This window comes from Seriola lalandi, unplaced genomic scaffold (assembly GCF_002814215.2).
Source record: "Seriola lalandi dorsalis isolate HSWRI2012SDOR001 ecotype SW California unplaced genomic scaffold, Sedor1 jcf7180002054378, whole genome shotgun sequence".
NCBI lineage: Eukaryota > Metazoa > Chordata > Actinopteri > Carangiformes > Carangidae > Seriola > Seriola lalandi.
In genome coordinates, this window is record NW_019524931.1 from 479,829 (window position 1) to 503,353 (window position 23,525).

General features: G+C 39.9%; 1 protein-coding gene across 4 annotated transcripts in view; it reads left to right on the forward strand.

The window, feature by feature from the left end:
- Positions 1 to 23,525, forward strand: part of slc12a7b (solute carrier family 12 member 7b) — a 58,860-nt gene that overhangs the window by 31,463 nt on the left and 3,872 nt on the right. For 2 of the 4 annotated variants that reach the window (XM_023409001.2, XM_087174746.1), the window contains exons 2-23: positions 2,536 to 2,630; positions 3,374 to 3,505; positions 6,336 to 6,482; positions 9,456 to 9,510; positions 9,850 to 9,980; positions 10,326 to 10,567; positions 10,764 to 10,975; positions 11,980 to 12,147; positions 12,310 to 12,408; positions 12,660 to 12,717; positions 13,828 to 14,002; positions 14,084 to 14,202; positions 14,382 to 14,480; positions 14,967 to 15,086; positions 15,463 to 15,567; positions 16,162 to 16,330; positions 16,865 to 17,060; positions 17,286 to 17,455; positions 17,696 to 17,827; positions 18,034 to 18,141; positions 21,312 to 21,487; positions 22,296 to 22,310. In XM_023409001.2, coding sequence (XP_023264769.1) covers positions 2,536 to 2,630; positions 3,374 to 3,505; positions 6,336 to 6,482; positions 9,456 to 9,510; positions 9,850 to 9,980; positions 10,326 to 10,567; positions 10,764 to 10,975; positions 11,980 to 12,147; positions 12,310 to 12,408; positions 12,660 to 12,717; positions 13,828 to 14,002; positions 14,084 to 14,202; positions 14,382 to 14,480; positions 14,967 to 15,086; positions 15,463 to 15,567; positions 16,162 to 16,330; positions 16,865 to 17,060; positions 17,286 to 17,455; positions 17,696 to 17,827; positions 18,034 to 18,141; positions 21,312 to 21,487; positions 22,296 to 22,310 — 2,923 coding nt within the window. Of the gene's footprint in view, positions 1 to 2,535; positions 2,631 to 3,373; positions 3,506 to 6,335; positions 6,483 to 9,455; positions 9,511 to 9,849; positions 9,981 to 10,325; positions 10,568 to 10,763; positions 10,976 to 11,979; positions 12,148 to 12,309; positions 12,409 to 12,659; positions 12,718 to 13,827; positions 14,003 to 14,083; positions 14,203 to 14,381; positions 14,481 to 14,966; positions 15,087 to 15,462; positions 15,568 to 16,161; positions 16,331 to 16,864; positions 17,061 to 17,285; positions 17,456 to 17,695; positions 17,828 to 18,033; positions 18,142 to 18,540; positions 18,658 to 21,311; positions 21,488 to 22,295; positions 22,311 to 23,525 lie in introns of all 4 variants that reach the window. The other 2 variants (XM_023408998.2, XM_023409002.2) reach the window with 2 other exon arrangements.

Here is a 23,525-nt window from a genome sequence, read left to right on the forward strand (position 1 = left end):
TAAAAATCAGATGAACACTGCATTGATCATTTGGCTCAGCCCGCAGCCTTGTTGACATTTTACCTATAGACGACACAGAAGTGTAGTGAGTGTCAGATACGGTTTACAACATTCCCTGAGGGTTTGTACGGTTCTGAGTCATTAGTCGTGGATACTGTAGTCGGTGCAATGGTGGTGGACTATTTCTGCAGGAAATTGCTGCATTTGTTGTGTTTAGATGATAGAAGTTTTCTGTGCTCCATTATCTTTGTGGTGGGTCTTGGTGAGTCCTCTGGTATGGACTTTGCTCTTCAGTCTAAGAGGTTTGTAGTCACCACCTCTGTTTTGTTTCCCTTTTGTATTTTTCCTCTTGTATTCCCTTTGAACCTCATGTTTATTGTTTTACTTTTTGTCTTATTGGCTTTTATTTATAGTGTTTTATTGTCTATAAAGCACATTGTCACATTTTTGTCTGTTTGTTTTGCAAAGGCTTACGCCAGTAGAGTTTTATTATTACCCTTGTTGCATGGCAGAACTGAGATCTACTTCAACTGCTGACACTTTTTCTCTCTCCCTCTCACCCCAAGTCAAAGCTTTAATACAACAGCAGCCTGAATGTTATATGTTTGTTGCTTTCTTTGAATCCTCAGAAAATCTGGTAAACCTGATTATGGGAAATAAATGAGATGAAATTCATCATGCATCTGCCTAGATCGGTATTCTATTTCTTCCTTTGCACTTGCATCATGGTTATTTGTATATGTGAGTCCATTGCTAATTTTAATTTTAATTTCAATATTGGAACCATCACATAGCTATGTGAATTAAAGCTGGTGTAAAGAGAAACACATGCGATAACCCTCACTGGTTACACTTGGACTTGACTGCAGCATGTTGGCTTAGCCCCTGCACTCTAACTTGTCTGTTCATTCAAAACATTTGTTCAGTGCGTTGCTGTGTATGTTGCCAGCCCCAGAAGCAAAGACACAGCGTGATTCACAGTTTGGTGCTAGAATGTCCTCTCTGAAGATGGCTCGGTTGCTGTGTGTGATGTGGATTGACTGTGTGAGCTCTGTTGTGCTTGGCAAGTGGAGATGGAGAGAAGATGGTGTGTTTACTTCTCAAAATTCCTGTTAATAGGCCGTAACAGAACTTGTTTGGCTGAAATATAAGACCTCAAGAGTCTTATCTATTGTCCTTTAGCTCATGGGGTAGGAGTGTAAAATGATATTCAGTTGTGTTCTGTTAAAGCGTATTATTCATGCTTTTCAAACATGATGAGTATGTGGATGTAAATCCTTGAATGATGATGTTAGATGAATATGCAAAATAAACTTCACAAGCGTGTGGGGGAAGCGAGCTGCCTGTTAATGGCACCGGAAAAGTGGTAATGACTCTGATTATGTCAGAACAACTAGCAAAGAGAACATTAGAAGAAGCAGGGGTGTGACTTAGAGACGTAGTACAATGAACAATAGCAACAACTTTAATTTTACTACCACATGTGCGTTTATTATGTTAGGCTACTTATATGTTTCAAATAGCAAGCGTTGTCTGAGGTTGACGAATGATGAATGACAGTTTGCATGTCACCTTATTTGGGGTCGCCCTTTAGCCTCTTGAAATTATCCCACTCTTTGGATTTCCTGCCAGACATACTGTTATGTAATTACTTCAACACACTGTCCTGTGTTTGTAGGTTACTTCGATATTTGAGGCAGTGTGTCCCTTAAGAGTTGCCGTAAGGCGGGAGTTGTCAGAGTCCCGCTTGTCACACGTGTGTAGTAAGTAATGAAGTTGTTGCTGCTGTTGTACTACATCTCTAAGCCCTCTTCTAATAACTGCAGGGTCCAACCATGCAAACAAAGTCAGTCCTGACCTGCTAATTAATTAAATTAGTTTTTGGTACTTAATTGGAAAAGAAAGTAATGTGTGGCTCATCTACTTTCACCACATTACTTGCTGTTAAACCTAAATGTTTTTGTCGTGCAATTCTTACAGGTTTGACATTGTTGTTAAAGCACATGAACTCCTCTGTATCACATTGTGTTCACATAATCTGCAGCTACCTTAGCTGGAAAATTCAATTGTTCAGCCGGTTGTTCTTTTGTTTCTATTTAAATGTGTCTTGTATAAATTTTTAATGATAACATTGATGAAGGTCAAAACATTATTCCTTCCAAGTGAAAAGTGGATCATGTTGTTTAATTTATTCATCGAGTGTGTCATAAATGTATGTTTAGTCTAGTCTGAATAGACAGATCATAAAGCAAATATTTTTTTAATTAATTTGCCAAAAAGCCAAAAGTGTGTGTGTGTGTCTATATGTATGGATTGGGTACAGAAACTGTCACTGTGACATCTCTAATACAAACTTTTAAAGCTTGTGCTTCATGTGTGGTGTGGAAAACAAAAGACCTGCAAACCTAAGACCAAAAGTAGAGTACGTTGTTGCAAATTTGGTTGACAGTGAAAACAGGGAGTGTATCGCCCATATCTTGCTTTGGTTACGTGACATATTAAACCTACACTGCATTTCTTCCTGTGTTTCCACAGGTGATGGTGTTCCAAAGGAAAACAGTCCCTTTATCAACAACACAGACAATGACAAAGGCAACAGCTATGATGGCACCAACATGGCTCTTTTTGAGGTAACCGTCCAACACTTCTCATCATTTTGAATTTTAAATAGGCCATATGCACAGGGCAGGGGGATGTTTTACTAAACAAGGAAGCGTAGCTGTGTGGTTTATTTTGGCAAGATGTTATAAGCCATGAATGAGAAACCCTAAACTGTGGGGTAGAAGCTGCAATTCCACCAATAGCCTTTTTAAGTTCACATTCACTGCCAGAATCTACAGTTTAAATTAGACCTAGCCTATGAAGCTCAAGCCATTCATTAATGCACACTATACTAAAGCATCAGGGTAAGTTGTGGTTAACTAAATAAATAGTACACAAGGAGGTGAAAGTACCAGTCTTCTCTTAGCTCAACAATGCATCAATCAAAGAGTTTATTTGTCATAAAAGCCAGTGCATTCCTTTAAGTTCTTTCAGCTGACCCGTTGCCAGGTGCTTTGCTCTGCCATTTGGCAGACCTTGCTACTCTGTGGTCACTGGCCCTTGTATAGAATCAATTAGGCACTGCGGCTTCTGTTTTCACCGCTCTGCCTGAAGCTGATCCAGCCATGCTATTCTAAGATGCTTTGAACAGTTAGCAAACTAAATATTGCACTTTTCAGTTTGATCCTAGAAGAGTTTTCCTCTCTGAAAAAAGCTAAAGTGTGTTTAAAAATCTTATATTATTTTTCACCTTGTTGACATTTACATTTTGTTACTGTAACATGGAAATAAAGGAACCCTGAGTGAAAAATAAGGTTTTCTTTAATTGTAGGAGGAAATGGACAGCAACCCCATGGTGTCATCTCTCCTCAACAAACTTGCAAACTACACCAATCTCACCCAGGGGGCCCAGGAGCATGAGGAAGCTGATGATGATGAGGGGCCCAAGAAGAAAGCTGTTAAGGTACAGCAGAGACTCTTGTTTCATATGATGTGTGTGTCACAGCTTTAAGGTGGTGTTGTCTACATGCTGTACAGTTACTGTAGGTACAGTACAGTTGTTCTTTCAGACCTGCTGAACTATCGATGAAGCCCTGCTGTTTGTTTAATATTTAAACCTTTCCTTTTAAACCTTATTTTCTTCTCCATAGCATCTTGTGTCCTTTCTCACCCTTCATGCTAACTGTGAAACTTATCAGTGTTAATTGTGTTAAATTAAATGGTCAAACCATTTAGACAAAAATATAAAATTTTATTATATGTGTTATGTTTAGTTTTTTCACTCTTTGGTATATTGTTGCTTTACCCTGGTAACAGGAAACGTACATATATTCATTCAGGAGATTTCTGATACAAAAAAATCTGCAACGGAGTTATTACAGATCCGGTCAGTAAGCCTGTATTGCATTAATCCTTTTTGTAGTTGAAAACAGAAACAGAATAATTGTTCCTAAAGAAGCAGTTTTATCTAGACTCAGTGCTTATATCGCAAGTGGACAAATGTAATCTGGACTTCTAAAACAACAAGCTTCCTTTAATGCAACAATCTTATTTTAAAGGCAAAAATTCCTATAGAGCACAGAGATGTCTTTTATAAAATACCTGTATAGGTAATACAGGTTGACCCTGTTGGTTGGGTAAGAGGACAGAGTTCATAGCGGAGATGAAATACGAAATAAAACTCTGGCAATCTGACTTCTACAATAACCTATTTGTCAGTCCTTGTCCCCCAGACCATTTGTACTGTTTCTCCTCATGTTTCAGCTTTTAGAAAAGAAGAATTGAAAGTAGCCACAGTGCTGCCATGCGGCATATAGATGCTTCTGTAACCACAGCCTCAGTCCCAGGCCAGTTGCGCCATCCTGTCCCCTGAATGGAAATAGGCCTCTGGTACCTCCCATTGGCTTGCAGCAACATCTTGGTAAAGAAATAAGTGGATGAAGCTGACACCCTTGTCGCCCCTCTTTGCCTGAACCAGTGGGACTAATGCTGTACATTTGGAGATAAATGGCTAAAAAGGTAGCTGCTTGTCAATCTGAGGTGATCGGTTTGATGTTTTTTTTGTTTTCTGTCAGAAAAGTTTAATATATTCCTCTTGCCTGTGCCTTTTTACATGCTGTTGTGAAACAATAGTTTCTTGCAAGGAATGCTATCTTTTGGGGTGGAAGGATTGAAGGATTTTCAACAACTTTTATTACTGGTCACTGGATAGTGTAAAGTGGTTTATATAAATGATGCCTCTGTCACTGAGATGTAAGTCTTGTCCATTTCTAACGTTAGTTCATTTTTATAAAATATGTTTCGAAGCATAATCTTCAGCTTTTGCTTTGCAAATTAGACATTTCCCTCTGTATTTATGATGATGTTCCATAAAAGAAATGGTTAGAACAAGATTTTGCGCGGTTAAAACCACAGCTTTTAAGTCCTTATTTAAGCATGGGGAAATCAGGGACTTAATCACTGTCTTAGACAAAAATTTGGGGTTAGGAGTGTCTTTTTTTTAGGGCCGATTCTGATACCAGTTATTAGTAATCACGGAAACCCACAACTGATATTTGGAACTGATATACTAACACTACACACAAACTACTGCTGCATAAAGTTTTTGGACACCCACCGTGGTGTCCAGGTGTTTCTATTTTTTTGTCCACCCCATTTATATCAATGAGGTAAGGCTAAATAATAGAGACACATCTCTTTATAATGCTATACAACTCAACAGCACTACACCCTACATCCTCCACAATGATCACAGTTAATTCAGTTGTTAAGGCACGATTCAGATCTGCTAGTTACTTTAGCTTAGCAGTTAGCGATGGCTTCTCTATCCTGCTCTCTCTTGCTCAGTGTGTCTTGGAACAACAAATGAACGTGTTCATAATATTGTGATGTTTTTGCAGCTTCAGCAATATCTGCTGTCTTACCTTTGACACAGCTAGGCTGGCTCACTGGAGGTGCTCCAGTCTGTGCCTATTGTGTACACAATACTCACTGATACACACTGATCGTGTACACAATAATTGTCAGAGTTGATAAGCTGTTACTCATGATGTGGAACCAATCAGACTGTGGTCTTGAGCAATGTCCTGCCAGAGCACTGAGTGGTGACTACAGAAAGGGACAGGCGGCTGCATCAGAGCCAATTATTAAGTAATGCTGTCCCTGTCTCCTTGTACTGGCCTTCTCTGACCCGACCCAAGTCTGTGAGGGTTGCTATTTGATTGACACAACGTGAAGCAATGGAGATTTGTATATTGTTCAGTTTTTATTTGTCACAAAGTATTTGCCAGTTATTTGCAGTGGAGCACTTTATGGATTCTTTCACAATCCACTGGCCCACCGAGGCGGCTGGATTTCTCCCAGTGCTCCTGAAGGCCATTCTGAATATGACAGATGGGGCCATTGTCAATATGTTTGTTAGCGAGAGAACAAGAGCGAGGCAAGGAGTGGTTGAGCAAATTAATGAACTGCTACCCGCACTACAATGAAATAAGATGATTTTACCCATTTGAAATGGAAAAAATAAATAAATATGGGAAACGCTGATATGACTTTATTTCCCATTTCCCCTTATTCATTCTTTGCTTTCTCTTTGCTTTTTCCTGTGTTAATATTCCTGTTCATAGTTGAAGACATTGCTGTAATTCTCACCTCATGTTCCTCTCTTCCATCTTGCCTCTTCCCCTTTCTATCCCTAATCACACTCCTGCAAACTTGCACACATGAACACATTTTAATTCTCTTTTCTCTCCCATCTCACCCTTTCCACCTACTCCCCTTGTCCCCCTCTCTAGAGCCCACAGATGGGGACCTTCATGGGTGTCTACCTCCCCTGCCTCCAGAATATTCTGGGGGTCATCCTGTTCCTCCGCCTTACCTGGATTGTCGGCACTGCCGGCATCTTGGAGTCCCTGGCTATTGTCGGCTTGTGCTGCTCTTGTGTGAGTACTCATTCTTTCTGACTGACGTGCCTTTACCTCTTTAATTAGCAGGGATAAAATATATATGTTATAATATATTCTTCACTATTCCACATAAACATGGTATATGTCTTGTTAAGTGATAGAAAAGAACAAACTGACATGAGCTGGTCTGACTCTTGACCCGGATATTATTTATCCTTTAGAGTTTAAGTCATTAGAGCAGTGACAGGCAAGATTATGTAAGAGTGAATTTAATGTACATACCCAGCTCTGTAGTGCATTATGAATACATTAGGACATGAGAGTGAATATGTCTGTGTACATGAATGTCTTTGCTTACACTGGGGGCAAAAGCTGCTTCAACTTTTGATGGCAGATGGATGCAAATGTTGGATTGACAGGACTGTGGCCACTGATCCCTCCTATATTTAGACACTGTGACTCTCCATTTCCCATACCCTCCTAACTTTTAATGGTACCTGGCAGCTTGACGTGTAATCCCTCCATCTGCAAAGTGTCAGAAATGCAGCGACATGCACACCCACACAGTGGCTATATTTGCCAATCCCAGGGCAGACAATGGATTACTTCAACTTAATCAGGGAAAGTACAAACAAAACCTCTCGGTACTATCTCAGATGAATGCTTTTTGCCTCATTATGAAATGCTCTAAGGACATAGCATGATCAGTTTCACTTACAATATGGCCAACACTGACAAAATGACCACATACCAGACTATGCAATAATCTAAGTTAAAATGAATTCCTACTTAAGGAACTGAAAGACGCAATTGAAGCCATGAATCCCAGACATTCATTTATATTTTTATTTATTAGAATTACTGATTTTTAAATATGTATGGTTATGGTCAGAAGAAAATAGTAAGCCAGCACACAGTGTTGTAATGCTATGAATTAATATCAGATTTCATAGCTACATGAACTGTTTGCCTAGAAAGATTGAAACCCCATTTCATATATTACAATCTAGCTAAAATGCGCTAGCAGGGTTTACCCTCCACTGCATCACTGCTGTTACATAATAAGAGAGCCAAGCTTAGTCAAACAGATTAATGTTCATTTTCACTGCTTATACCCCATCTGACTTGGCACTGATGGTTCCACGTCAGCCACCTGCTTATAGGTCACATTTTGTGCTGCGGAACAGACATCAAAAATGTCTAAAAATAACCTGAAGGGAATTTCATTCAACTTCAGTTTAGAGCAGCCATGGTTTATTCTGTTCATAACAGCTGACTGTGTTTAATCTCTTCGTATTCTCTTATGATCATTCACATTCACTGTTTACAAATAGAAAGCTGAAAGCTCAGATGGGACCAGGTCTCATGCTAACATACTAAGAGTGCGCAGATTTAAGAAAGCAAACACATTTCTACACACTCTGACTCTCTTGCACTCCTGTTAGCCCAGTTCACAGCACAGTGTACAAATGATTATTTTCCATCATGTCATGATTGGTTCGTTCTTTGGGCTGCGTATTGCTCAACAACATGCCTACAGTGGGTGCATTGTGTTTATAGGTCACTGGCAGCACCTGATTTTCTAAAATGTTTCCTCCTTTTTTTTTTTTATAAAGAAGTGTAAAAAAGTTTTTGCCACTTGTATAGTTCAAATTATTGCAGTGACCTATTATTATTTCTATTACTACTAAACCCTTTTGTTTTATATCACTATACTGTAATGTTTATGATGTCATATAAAGCAGCATGAGGGATTTGAGTAGATGCAGTTTTAGTCTTAACCACACTATTATTAACTTTTCTGACCATATCTCCTCCACATTCTTATTAGTGTGAAAGCTCTAATGGCAATACATGGATCTCTTCAACAGTAATAAAGTATGTAGATAGAAATTTCAAGGAATTGAATTTTATGCAAGCAAATCTCTTTTTGCTGATGACTTGCACTGTAAGAAAAAGCCTCAAGGAGCACAACATTTGGTTCCGGTCGAGTTTCTTTTTAAAGTCCTGAAGCTCCACTACTAAAGAATTTCCAAAACATGGCACGTGGCTGTATAAAAACAAATGAGTCCATATGACTCATGGGAATTGTGAGTTAACCTTTCATGTTTCTTCAGTGATGACATAATTGCAAAGTGCTGCTTTTTTCTGTAAATACATTGATTAATTACAGTCTAGTCTAGCTACAGTAACTGCTTAGGGCTTCAGTGGAAGCAGGAGGTAAATCTGTCAGTTTAATTGGCTTTACTCCAGCTCGTCTGCCACTTTAAACCCGACGCCCAGCAAAGAGCACAAGGTTTATCTTAGCTGTGTCCTTGTCCTTGTTCCCCTCTTCCACTTTCTCCTCTTTCCTTTGTCCTCCGCTCTTTCACCTTCACACTTTTTTCTAGCCCTCTTTCTTTCATCCCTTAGATTTAAACTTTTATGCCTTTTTCTCTTTTCTTTGTTCTTTTTATCTTGTGATTCCTTGCCCTTCTCGCTGCTCTGTCCTTTCTCTCATCCAGAAGCACTGTTAGCTAACAGGCTGATATAAATGTCCTCAGCCACAATGACTGATTTCACAGAAAAGTCGTATCCATTACCAATCCAAAAGATTTAGAACATAAGCCCCTAAGAAGTATTTTAATAGGCTAAATGCCAGATTGACCTCTCCAAGGATCCTGTTGTTGCGAAAATCTGGAAAATTCATGGAAAGAAATAATTATGAGGTGGGCAAGGAGGCCTGTGTTAATTGTCAGTTCAGATCTGATCTTTATTGTTCCACAAAAGGAAATTATTTCTGTCGTACTTGGTCTTGATTGGGCGATAATGACATCGCAGATAACCTTGTTACAATACAGCATTAAAAATTAACTGACCATAGGAATAACTCACATTTCAAAGGAGTACCATTGAATCTCATGAACAGAGTTTATCAATCACAGAGATATGAGTTACACTCTGTGTATGGTCTTTAGCTTTGGGAATTTTATACTGATGTTTTTGTTCCTTGCTTTCCTCCCTCTACAGACCATGCTGACAGCCATATCCATGAGTGCAATCGCTACCAACGGCGTGGTGCCAGGTAGGACTCTTTGGTTCACAGACACAGTTCATTTTTTTTGTTTTAGTTTCTTATGAGGATAAAATGAAATCATATGTATGTGCTCTAGCTTCAGATGGAGTCTTACTATTTGATGATACATTTCCCAGCTTTAAATATTTGTCACATAAAATCCACATTTCCTTCCATGTTTGGTGATTTCATGTTAAATAATAACAACTATCATTGTCTAAGCATTTCAGTTATGTAGATTCTTCAGGTTTTGACCAAAACATTAAAAACAATGTTCCTTGTTGAAAGTATCTGTCACTGTTTTACAAAATCTTATAAAAATCATCCCGCTGTTTCTTTTTCCCTCAGCTGGAGGTTCGTACTATATGATTTCCAGATCTCTTGGCCCAGAGTTTGGTGGAGCTGTAGGCCTCTGTTTCTACCTGGGAACAACGTTCGCTGGCTCCATGTACATCCTGGGTACTATAGAGATTCTTCTGGTAAGTGAACCCTGTTTGTGCTTGGTTTTTACCTCCACATGGTGGTTATCCGCCACCTGTGTTTACAATTCAGCAACATTGTCTTTTCTTTTCACCCAGCCGAGTTCATGCTATTTACCCAGACTCACATGAGTTTGACAACAATATTTAGAAAACTAAATAACAACTCAGATTTTTGCCCTACTTCTTTTGGTATGTGAATGTTTTCCTCAAATGCAGGGATAAAACTATGAGTATAAACAAAATAAACAGGCTTACGTTTCTTTGTCTTCTTACTGAAAGTGATGAGTGTGTAACATATATATTCTTTTTTTCCTGCTACTTACTTTTGTTTTGTTTTTTCAGACCTACATTGTGCCTAAAGCAGCCATCTTTGTGGCTGAGAAAAAGGAGGACCAAGTCGATGCTCTGCTGAATAACATGCGTGTTTACGGCACATGCTGCCTAGCACTGATGTCTGTGGTCGTCTTTGTGGGGGTGAAATATGTCAACAAGCTAGCTTTAGTCTTCCTGGCCTGTGTCATTCTTTCCATCCTCGCCATCTACGCTGGAGTCATCAAGACCATCTTTGAGCCACCAGACTTTCCGTGAGTCCAGTTTACAGTATATATCCTCCTTGAACCTTATTGTGCTATAATGACATCAGACTAACTTTGTCAGCCAGCCATAGTTTTTAAAAACACAACAGATGCATGTTTTTAGCTTTATTAAAAAGCATTTGCAACACTTCAAACAGTGTGTCATTTGAAGAAGTCTAACTAGTATCTTTTTTCCTCCACACAGTGTTTGCATGTTGGGAAATCGCACTCTGCAGAACCACTTCTTTGACAAGTGTCTTAAGACTGAGGTTGTAGACAACGTGACGGTCACCACCAAGCTGTGGTCTCTGTTCTGTGACAAGCCAGAGCTCAATGCCACCTGCAACGAGTATTTTGTCAACAACAATGTTACTCTGGTGCAGGGCATCCCCGGGCTGATCAGCGGAGTCATTTCAGGTTGGAATACAGTATTTCCTCTGCACCCATTTCCTATATAATATACAGGTATTACATTTACTACTATAACATGTAGATATCTAAAATTTATACACTTTTAAAGTGTGTTTCAAGTACACTTTATTGCCAAAATAATTAATAAAAATGATCTAAATGTACAGGCTTGGAAAATATGTGTTAAATACTAACCTCTCAATAGGAATTTACACGGTTAAAGACTGCGATATTTTATTAAATACAGTGCAAACACAGAACATTCCTCCTGTTATGTAACTGTTGGCCATGACAAATTCATTTTACTCCAAACCATCCAAGCAAATGCATTCCAGTCATATTTCTAGTGAAGCAACTGGCGTCTGTGTCTGCAGGTGATATACGATCATATGTAATCATTTCACTCTATCTGCCATCTCCATTTGCTTTTATTTTTATTTTCTTTAGCTCCTCTCCAGTCTCCCTCAAATAACTCCTCCTTAATAGAAAGGTTTTACTTTTTTGTGTATTTGGAAGTCTTTGAACAGATTACATCAGCCGCAATTTCCCTACCTGTATCTTCTTACCTGTTTTTAATTACCAGTGTTCTCGTAGCACCAGCCATTCACTTGCTGTTTCACTTAGCTCCAATGCTATTGACTTAATTAATAGTCTGGAGCAGTAACAGAATGTTTAACTTATAAAACTGATTAACTTTGATTTGACATGTTTTACTCATGCTGCTTTTGAAGTGTGTTAAATTATAAATCTTTTGATTCAGTACTAGCAGCATGTTTAATTTCTCCTCTCTAATATTCTGATTTGTGAGCTGGCAACATGGTTTCACAATATGGGTGTTTCCAAATCCATGGTCATCTTATCCACTTTAACTAATTAGCTGAGTTTTTATCTCTTGATCTGTGAGTCTCTTTAAAGACAACCCATTATATTGCCAATTGGGCGATTTAGAAACCGTCTGAGAGCTCTGCTTTGTAACAGTGTTAATTACTCTGTTTCTGTCTCTCTTGTAGAAAACATGTGGTCAGAGTATGGTCCTCTGGCTATGTTGGTAGAAAACAGAAAGTTGTCGTCTCTTGGGGGAAGTGACCCTGCCCAGGACATCTACTTGCCGTATGTAGTCAATGATATCACCACCTTCTTCACACTGCTGGTCGGCATCTACTTCCCCTCTGTCACTGGTGAGACTGATAAAAGCGACTGACACACCCACACACATTGTATTGTGGGAGTTATTTTGTAAACTTGTGTGCTACTGTCTTGGTCAGAATTGCTCATCATAGAGCTGTGCTTCATTTCTAAATATGTCACGTTTGATATTCTGTCGTGACCACCTCTTCCAGGTATCATGGCTGGTTCAAACCGGTCAGGTGACTTGAGGGATGCCCAGAAGTCCATTCCTATTGGGACCATCATGGCTATTGCTACCACCTCTGTCATCTGTATCCTTAAACCTTTTACATGGCACTGTGGTTGATTTAAAAAAGTTAATATATAGTAGCATTATAGTAGTATCGTTAGCATAGTTAGTGTAGCGTAATCAGCTACAGTATGAAGTATGCTTTGTATAGAGATTGTGAATCACAACTAATGCTGCCAGATATCACATAAGTATGGCAAAGGCTATTAGTTTGTGGTTGGTGTGTGCAGTGTGTTTAACGAGAAGTTTACTCTCCTGACCAGTGCCTCCCAGACGTCACCTGTGTGGTTCTGTTTGGGGCCTGCATTGAGGGCGTTTTGCTTCGAGACAAGTAAGAGTTTCACACAGAGCTTATATTGTAAAATATTGCAGAAAATCTGCTGAATTATTTTTTTACGAATATATTTTTTATTAAATTGATCTAGAAGAAAAACAATGTGCACTATGTAAGTTTTGGTCTTTATGGTCCGTCTTTTCTCTGTTAGTATCATCACTTGAGGTTAGATGGATAAAATTATCTTGCCACTAAGGCCTCAGTTGTTCTCCACACACACACACACACACACACACACACACACACACACACACACACACACACACACAGGCAGCTGCGTAGTTGTTATTTTGCTTCTTTCTAGTCCACTTGGAGGAGTGCATGTGCAGTTGGTGTCCTCATAGCAGTGGCCAAAGTGGAGAGTACACGGACATTCGCACAGAGCCTCACATACATCCTCTGATGACGAAATTTAGGCCACGTGGATCCTTGTGTACTCGCGGAGTGTTACAGCAGCTTAAGTGCCCTCATTAAAAGAGGCTCAGATTTACTGTTTCCTCTTATCCCTGATCCTTGTAACACTGTGTCATAAGGAGCATGCTTATAATTGTGTACTAACAATGTTTTTATATTTTACAAGACATCAACTATACTGTTTATTTGAAAAACTTACACTAGGTAAAATGCTAAAAGTATAGAAGCTTTTTTAAAGACAAATCACAAGTATATATGTCAACTTAAAAAATAAAAAAAAAGGAAAAAATGGGGCATTCGTTGGAATGTAGTTCGAATTTCTGGCAACAGGACATACAATGTTTGAGAGTCAAAATAAACTATGGTGCGTGTGTGTGTTCATTGTAAGGAAGGAACTTGTGCACCCAGTGCAACTCACTGATGTGTTTTTAATCGCTTATAGACAACAATGGAGCCCTATGGTACAGAGGAATAATATCATGCTTTGGATACACACACACATTACTTGTTGGTGGGATGTATTCTTGGTTGTTGGTCTTTTCATGGGAGTTGTTAACAATAAGAAAATATCATCAAACATATAATTTAAGTTAACTGTAATTAATTAACTGTTATGTGAACATATGTACACTTTATATAGCTGAATAAAATAGTATGGTCCAGTTAACATGTATGATTGTTTTTGTATTGCAGATTCGGTGACTCAGTGAAAGGAAACCTTGTTATAGGCACATTGTCATGGCCCTCACCCTGGGTCATTGTGATTGGCTCGTTCTTCTCCTGCTGTGGGGCGGGGCTGCAGAGTTTGACTGGAGCCCCGCGCCTTCTGCAGGCCATCGCACGAGATGGCATCGTACCTTTCTTACAGGTTAGACGCATCGTCAACTCAATTACTTTCAAAGCAATCTTCATCCTCATATGCTCATCTTCAATTTTGTGTGTGTGTCAGGTGTTTGGTCACGGGAAAGCTAACGGAGAACCTACCTGGGCTCTTCTGCTGACTGCTGGTATCTGTGAGATCGGCATCCTCATCGCCTCACTGGACGCTGTGGCTCCTATCCTCTCCATGTCAGTACCTGTCTGTACAGTAACGTTACATGCTTTCTTTCTGTAAAATCAGATTACTGGATAAAGTCTATGATCCCTTATGTATTTTGCTCCTTAAAAGCACTTACAGTAGGTCATAACGTGGAGATTTAGATGAGAGGTGAGTTAGTGTCTTTTGGCTTATTGTCTTTCTCCCGCAGGTTTTTCCTTATGTGCTATCTGTTTGTCAACCTGGCCTGTGCTGTTCAGACCCTGCTGCGAACGCCCAACTGGAGACCACGCTTCAAATACTACCACTGGTGGGTGACAAATGATATAGTCTTGCAAGTATATTGTCTCTCTGTATTACACACTCTGAATTTACTTTTGTGTTTACTATGTATTTACAGACATTGAAAGAAGGGGATATTAACAGGTTAATTTCAGGCTTTTTAAAAATGCCAGGGATCCAACTACTTAGAGGTCTGAGGGTTCCTTTAGGAAGATTTTAGGGCACAAGTCAAGAATCACATAAATACCTTCACAACCACAGACAAACCTGTTTCATATGGTTTGTGACATGACTTACTGAGATTAATTCCACAACAAAGGCTGAGGGCAATACAGGACGTTACTATTATTAACTGTGCATTCCTAAGACTCTCAGATGTCGTTTCTGAACTAGTTTAATTTCATTCAGACATTTCCATGAAAGTGCGAACAACCTGAACACACACTCAATCTTAAAAAAGTGAATGGCTATGTTGTCAACAAACTGACTTTGTAAAGTGTGTTTTCTTCTACAGGGCTCTGTCCTTCCTGGGAATGAGCTTGTGCCTTGCTCTCATGTTCATTTCCTCCTGGTACTATGCTATTGTTGCCATGGCCATCGCCGGGTGCATCTACAAATACATTGAATACAGAGGGTAAGAATTTAAAAACACCTTCTTGTATATACCACATGCATTTTCAGGATCATCCACTTTGTTTTAAAAAAGATTTTATAAGTTGAAGCTGGACATTTAAAACTTTAAAGTCTTTAACATTTTAGTTATAGTAGCAGTAGAGTATATATTTTTCACTTCTTACATATATCAATTAAAGGTGTGACTTTCAGGCCTGTTATGAGAAGTTACTGCAGAACTTTCACATGTTTCTATAAATAACAGTATAAGTTACCCAGAACTAGACTGTACAGTTCAGATATGAACACAACAAAAACTGAGGTGTTAAAATCCATTCACTGTCATTCTGTGTGTGTTCTCATTTTTTGCTTCTTTGTCTATAATTTGTTTGCTTCAGGGCAGAGAAGGAGTGGGGTGATGGTATCCGTGGTCTGTCGCTGAATGCAGCCCGCTACGCCCTCATTCGCCTTGAGGAGGCTCCACCACACACCAAGAACTGGAGGTACAGTATCTTGTGTGTGTGTGTGTGTGTTTCACATGGTTTGTGGTTACACCTGACACAGTGCCACCTGTCACTGTTAGGCTGGACGAATGAAAGACGGAAATAGACAGAGGGTGAATTGGATTAATCTCTTGGTCCTTTTCCTAATCTGTCAGAAAAGGTTGATAAGCTTTCATTCTGTACAGAGGCCCGCACTGACTGACCTTGCACACAGCCTGTCCAAAAACCAAAACCACCAATTCGGAATCATTTACTTTCTTTGCGTGTTCAGTTCAAATGCTCTTTTTAGGGATGTGATGTTTCCAGATGTTTCTCATCAATGATATCTGGTCATGCTCCCACTCTTGCGGTCTCGTGTAAAGCTAAGCTCCACTTTAGGTTTCCCTGTATTGTTGACTGAGATCCAGTAATACTGTAATAATGATTCCACTCCTTATTACCTTATTAAAATAAGGTTTTCTTTAACAGTTAAATAATTGTGTCATATTTTTTAGTTTCTTACTTATCAAACAGCTGATCCTGTCCCTCACTACCTTGCAAAGAAAGAAATCTGACTTTGTCCACTTTCTTTTTTTTTTTTGTTGATGTATCCAGGCCTCAGTTGTTGGTGCTCCTGAACCTGGACTCAGATCAAGCAGTCAAACACCCTCGTCTGCTGTCCCTCACCACTCAGCTCAAAGCAGGAAAAGGCCTGACAATAGTGGGAAATGTTTTAGAGGGAACATATCTCACTAAAGATGCAGAGTCCAAGAGGGCTGAGCAGGTACAGTGGAAATTCACACACCAGCAGGCAAATGCATGTTCACATCTTAAATGCAAATGCAGGCACAAGTTTATGCCTCAAACACGACCCTCTTCTACCTAAAGTAGGAATTCCTGGTCATAGTTGCTCATAATAAGTTAAATGGGATCATCCATGGCTGAGCATTTTAGTCAAAATCAGCTAAATAGTTTAGACAATCATTTTACCCCCACACTGCAGATTAACTCTGCCACCTACTGACCAAATTGAGCATGTCATCAGATTTTTTTTTGGCAACCTGATTTGTCAGTGTCCTCAAAAGCATTTTTAATCAGTGGATTATTTTTTCTGCGAAAGTAATAATGTGCAGAGGCTGAATTCCAGATTAAACAGACTGCTGTATTCACAGGGATTGTTCAGAGCCATCAGTATAAATTAAGTTCATCCAAGGGTTCAGTATAATAATCAGTGGATCACTGAGTTGTAAGTGTCTCCATAAAGACATATTTTTAAAAGGTTAATAATGTATCAGTTTTCTTCTCCACTTCTATCCAGAACATCAAGTCCTCCATGTCAGCAGAGCGGACCAAGGGTTTCTGTCACGTTGTGGTGTCCTCAAACCTCAGAGATGGCTTCTCCCACCTCATCCAGTCTGCGGGGCTGGGAGGCATGAAGCACAACTCAGTCCTGATGGCCTGGCCTGGGAACTGGAGGCAGTCCAATGACCCGCAGTCATGGAAGAATTTCATAGGTAGAGACAATTCAGATTAAAAAGGAGTACAACTGTGGACAATTAATGGAAGCTAACTGATCTAAAATGCAGTGGAAGTGATTAAAATACATATTATATATTCCATATTTACACATTTCAACATGAATTCATTCCACTGATGCCAGTGACTCAATGTCTCATAGACAACACACAGAGATTTCACAGGCAGTGTTTCATAGACGTTCTCTCTTTCTAACCATCTAGAGACGATACGGGAGACCACAGCCGCCCATCAGGCCTTACTTGTGGCGAAGAATGTGGACAGTTTCCCCACCAACCAGGACCGTCTAGGGGAGGGCACCATTGATGTGTGGTGGGTGGTCCATGATGGGGGCATGCTGATGCTGCTGCCCTTCCTGCTGCGACAGCACAAGGTTGGTCTGTGTGTTTGGGTTGTATTTATCTCTGAGACATCCGTAACCCCCACAAATCATTTTTCATATTATTAATTCTTCTGTTCTAATTCAGAATCCCTCTCTCATACATTCTCCCTGTCTCACACTGTCTCTTCCTTGTCCCTTTCCCACTGATCCTGCTGCTAATCATGAATCCATCCATCTACCCCTGACTGACTGTATTCTCTTCTATAATAACTGAGTCTGTCCTCCCACTAGGTGTGGAGGAAATGCAAGATGCGCATCTTCACTGTGGCCCAGATGGACGACAACAGCATCCAGATGAAGAAAGATCTCCAGATGTTCCTTTACCACCTGCGATTGGATGCAGAGGTGGAAGTGGTGGAGATGGTGAGACTCTAAGAAATGTCATCAGTAGCTGCTAATTATTCCAATTTTTTTTCAAAATGTATCTAAATTTTATCTTCTTTATTTCCTGGTTCAGATGCTGGAGATGAAACGATTAGAAATTGTCACAAACTTTCCAAAAGTACATTGTCTTTGATTTGATTTGTACTGATTGATTGATCCTGATGTTTCTGTTCCTGTCTCTGCAGCATGATAATGACATCTCAGCCTTCACCTATGAAAAGACGCTGGTGATGGAGCAGAGGTCTCAGATGCTGAAACAGATGCAACTGTCCAGGACTGAGAGGGAGAGAGAGGTAATGCACACCTCATCCAGCTGAACACAACCCTGCACTCACAGTCCCTTTATCCCTTACTACCTGCAGTTTCATCCCAGTTCCACATAACTGGATGATTTTTATGCTTTTGTCTTAGATTAGATACTAAAATAAATTAATAAACATCTATTGCATTTATTCTAACTGAATGATGTTTGCATTTAGCTCAGTGTTAGTGTGTGTGTACCTGCACAGTGATGACAAGCGTACTGTACAAAAAACCTTATGTCAAACATATCAGATTATAATGTATGTAAAACAAACAATGTAGGTTCGACAGTATTTTAGCTAAATGTGGCCACCTGCTGCGTTTATGACAATTGGCCCCTCTCCCTGTTCATCTGCCACCGCCTCTCTGGGCCGTGCCACACCGCTCAGATTCAGAGTATCACTGATGAATCGCGTAGTTCAATCCGGAGGAAGAACCAGGGCGCTGCCCAGGGCCCGAGCTTCAGCCGGCAGTCCTCACCGTTGGAGGACACTCAGGAGGATGAGGTAGCCGATTTTGTCAACCCACCGTCCCTCACTATTAGACCCACCGGCCCATCTTCACAAAGCTGGATCTTTGGTTACAACTGTCGCTTGTCATGTGACTGTTTTAATAACTAATATCACCATCAAAGTTAAAATTCTGAACTCAGACAATCTAATTTATTAGAAAATCTAATAAATAGATGTGGATGTTGTCAGTGTTACACTGTGATCCCATTATTCTCTATTGTGGACATCAGACTGTGATGCATATACAGTAAAATGAATACACAGATGGGAAGGAAAGATGGGGGAGTAGTAATACTGCTATGGTGTAAAATTAGTAGTGCCACAGGAAATGTATTTTCAGTCTAAATGTGGACATAGTTTAAAATTATACAAACTGACCTTCAAAATGAGAAGTGTAACCATACCCAGAGAGTGGGAGCTCTTATTAAGAATCAGTTATTTCATGATCAAGCAGGAAACGTTGTTGTTTGTTGTTAATTGGAAAACCTGCAGCTCAGGTTTTCACCAACGTCCCTCATGTATCTATTTAAATTATACCTTTTTCTCATTTTCTGAGGAAGCATACTGTAGGGAATGTTGGCACAGATTTTTTTTTTAACAAATCTTCTCTGTAAACAAAAACATGACTTCAGCATCACATTAAGGATTTTGCCTAAAGTCAGTGTGGAACTAGAAATAGAGGAGAATGTTGTGTTCTCTTGATAATCTTTTTTTTTACCATCTAACTGTGGACTTATCCATAGCATGAGCTCATGGCTAATTTACCATGTGTATACACTAAACTGATACTAGTCCAGGGTACTAGGATGATGCGTAATCATGTTGCATCAGAGCTTATCAATCCACACAGAATGCATCCATGTTGAAGCCCAGAACTACAAGCCACTGTTTGTAGCATTGCAAAGTTTGAAAAGTGCCATTAGCCCTTTTCATAAGGTCACTGGCCAACAACCTCATGAAGAGAAAAGATGACTAATGAATAACAGATAGGATCCATCTCTTTCATCTGACTTTTAAACCACAAGTCCAGTTTGGCCCAACAGTAGTGCTGTTTACTGTATCGTCACTGAGAGCTGCTTTGTGAATATCAGCCTGAGACTGTAGTAAAAACTCCCATTACCTTCATGATTCCACCTCATCCCCAATCCCCCAGAACATAAGGATGGAAAGAGTGGACAGTATTCTCTGTAATGTGTCTGACTTTTGCACAGTGACAAAATCTTCAGAGCTGTATCGATGCTGTCAAACTCACACGTCAGACACTTTAATCAGGTCAAAACACTCTGAGTGTGAGATGTCCTAAAGTGGCTCCTGTACAGAGGATAAACATTGCCTTTCCTCTGGTGCCATCCTCAGCAGAAACATTACATTCCGCTGCCATTAGTCATAAAGATCTAAAAACAGCAAAGTCATGTCTTTTTTCCATCCTTCCAACAACTGGGGTTTCTGCTGTGCAGTGACCATCACAGCCTCACTGTGCTTTTAGTTTTAATGATCGCAATATTTTATAGCAAGTATATTTTCACAAAGGAGTGGTTCACTCTTAATTGTGACATGACAATACTGTCTTCTCTTTTCTCATTTGAGCTTAACCATGATCTCAACCCTGTTCTTCATTATGTTGACACCCACCCGCCACTCATACTTTTAACCAGTGTCCATACACCACAAACAGCCAATGGTCAACAAGCATAACGGGCAGAGAAACATCTTCCAGAGACACCCATCCTTCAAAAAAATGAATGAGCATGCTATTTACCACTTGGTCTCCCATCTTATATATCGACAATGGAGAACTTGAAAATCAAATGTTTTAATCGGGAAGCTGTAGATACAGTCATGTTTTATGCTTTTATTATATATGAACAGGTACTAGTGAACACAGAGACCTCTATCTGTATCTTTATGATGACAGGTGATAATTAAACTATGATTTATTCTTATCATTTGTCATTGACAGTGGTTATATAATTGTGGACTGGAGGGACAGGAGTGAACAAAGTTGTTGTCAAACAAATATATTTAATGATGTGTGTTGGTCCTACTCTGCCATGCTATGCTATGCTGTGCTGTGTTACTCCTGCACTGTCCCTGCATCATAGGCGCATAGAGCTGCTTTATATTTGTTTAAGTAACACATCTCTTGGCTGACATCATACTACACCTTCACCACCACTGTAGTTTTCTTTTCGTTGGTCACTCATAAATGTGTTTCAACCATTGCTGGGCCCTTCAACCTGCCCAGAGATAGATTGTCATGTGATGCCCGAGGTAAATTTGTCCGTTTATCGTCCATGTGAACAGGTTTGTAATGTCTCCATTATTCTCTTGCACGGTTTTGTCTCACTATTAGAAGGAAAGTTGTTGAAATCCCATCGTCTTTGGTCCCAGTTTGTAATCTTCCCTCATGTTTTCTTTTTCACTGGCCAATCTGGCTGTTCCTGCTCCATTTCCTCACCTCTGTTTCCTTATTCTCCTTCCACCTTTTCCCAGTTTTTATTCCTATTTTTATTCCTACCACTTTTTCCCTCCTTTTCTCATGATTTCTTCCATTCTGTTTATTTTTCAGTCCCGTGAATCGTCTCCTGGTTAATACTCCACCAATCAGCTGCTGATATTTCTCATCCTTCTCTCGCCCTCCTTTCCAGGCCCAGCTCATCCATGACAGGAACACAGCATCTCATGCCACGATAAACGACAAAGCCGACACCGGGCCTGACCGGGTTCACATGACTTGGACCAAGGATAAGCTGTTCACAGAGCGCAATCGTAACCGCGAGTGCAACGCCAACGTGGCTGTGCGCGACCTGTTTAACATGAAACCGTAAGTAACGTTTGTTAATCTGAACAAGACCCAAAAAGTAGCATCTGTGCATTTGTAGCTTTAGGGCTAAAAAGAAGGGAAAGTGAAAGATCTGTCCTGTAGATGTGTAACTTTAAGATGAAGTCTCATATCAGAGGAGTGTCAAGTCTACTGTTTATGTTACTGAAGAATAATGTAAAGGTGATATACAATATGATGTAATTGCATGTGCTTTGTGAGAGACGTTTGCACCATTTTGAACTGATTTTTTAAATTGTCACAATATATAAAATTTGATAAGAATGTGGAGCTTAAACAGCACTGACAACACTTCAGGATGGTGCTAAGGCCTCAGTGCAGGAGGACAGCATGCCCATGTGTTGTAGTAGACGTAGTGATGAGCCTGACAGGGTGAAATGGGACAACTGTGTGCATGGCGTGTGCATTCAGGCTGCATTTGGTGTGTGCGCATGTGTGTACACTTTCAGCCATTTCAGTCTTAGTGCATGGCCACACCACATGTCCACTAACTCTTTCCCATCCCATACTGTCCGTACTGTCAGTGTGTGGACTTCATCAGGTGTGTCCCAGTCCTTTTATATTAGCCGATAGAGTTTGTAATTCAGATCAGTGCATTGTAAAGCGGGACAGGACGAACTGGAGGCCACTTTTTCACAAAGCCTCACCATTTCTTGGGTTTACTTCAGTCACCTTTGGGTGTCACAGCGAACGGTTTGGGACAGCTGGAAGCATGCAGTGTGGTGGAGAGAGCTGACATAGAAGCATCTAAGCCTGTTTCTGTTGTTCTGTCCCATTTTCCTCCTTCTAGAGAGTGGGAGAGTCTGTAAGTCGCATTCTCTTTGCCCTAGGCCGTATGTGTGTCTACTGCTGCTGTGGTGACTGTAGCTTTGTTCAGTGTTCTCCAGCTCATGTGCCCGTACCTCCGTGTTTGTGTGTGTGCGTGTGTGTCCTTGTTTGTGTATCCTAATGTGCATGAACTTCCTGTTCCAACATCAAACACTACGTCAATGGAAAAGCTTCCAGTTCATTTGCATGTAATATTTATGACATTGTATGCATGAGCAAAATTGTGCTTTCCCTCCATCATTTAACAGAGTGATCAGCAGATACAAAAAGTGTTAATTCGGCCTGACATTAAAATAAAAATGTTTTTCTTCTTCAGTAGAAAGGAAAGCAGAATTTTGTAATAATAATTTAGCTTCTGGCAGTTAGTGTCTTTATGTGCTTTATTAACTTATGATCTAACAGTTGTGAAGGTGATGACAAAGAGGCAACATTTAAAAAGAAAGGAGATGCTTTTTTAACTGTGGTAACTATTAATAAACCGTGTGTACAATTGGCTGTGACAAAACTAAACTAATAAAATGACATCATGCTGGACTTTGGGATACGGCACTGCATGTCCCTTTTTTCTTTAAATGCTGCCTCTGTTTGCTTCAGTCCCTTAACAATGCCTTTGTTTATTCATTTGTGTTTGAGACTAATATGTAGTATGCTTCAATTAAAATGCAACTTTTCTCCGTGACAGAATTTTATTGATATATGTGATTGTGTGTTAGTGAAATTTCATAAGCAAGCCAGAAAAAGACCCTGTTACATTAGTGTTTTCTGTTGTACAGCCATGTAAACCAGAGAGCTTGTTCTCAGTGAGTTTTTCATTTATATTATAGGTTTTAATTTATACTTTGGATAAAGGTTTTATTCATTGGAAGAGGACAGTATGAACAAGCGCTTCAAAGGTTTACATTATTGAAAAAATGTTCCAGTGTGCAGCTGCTATGTTAATCAGGAGTGCTGCCATGTTACCACAAGAGGCCTTTTTTTATAAAAACACTGACATGTCACAGCAGGAAGAGCACAGGTTAATGAGGGTCCTGGTGTTGTTGATGCTGCCTCACTGGGACACTTGAACAAAGCAGAGCCATCATTAATGCTGTTAGTTACACCTGTGCATTTCCTGCTCTGACAAGTTCTGTTCACACCTGGCATTAACATGCGCCTCCAGATGCTTCATGAGTGACCGCTCGTGATCAGATCT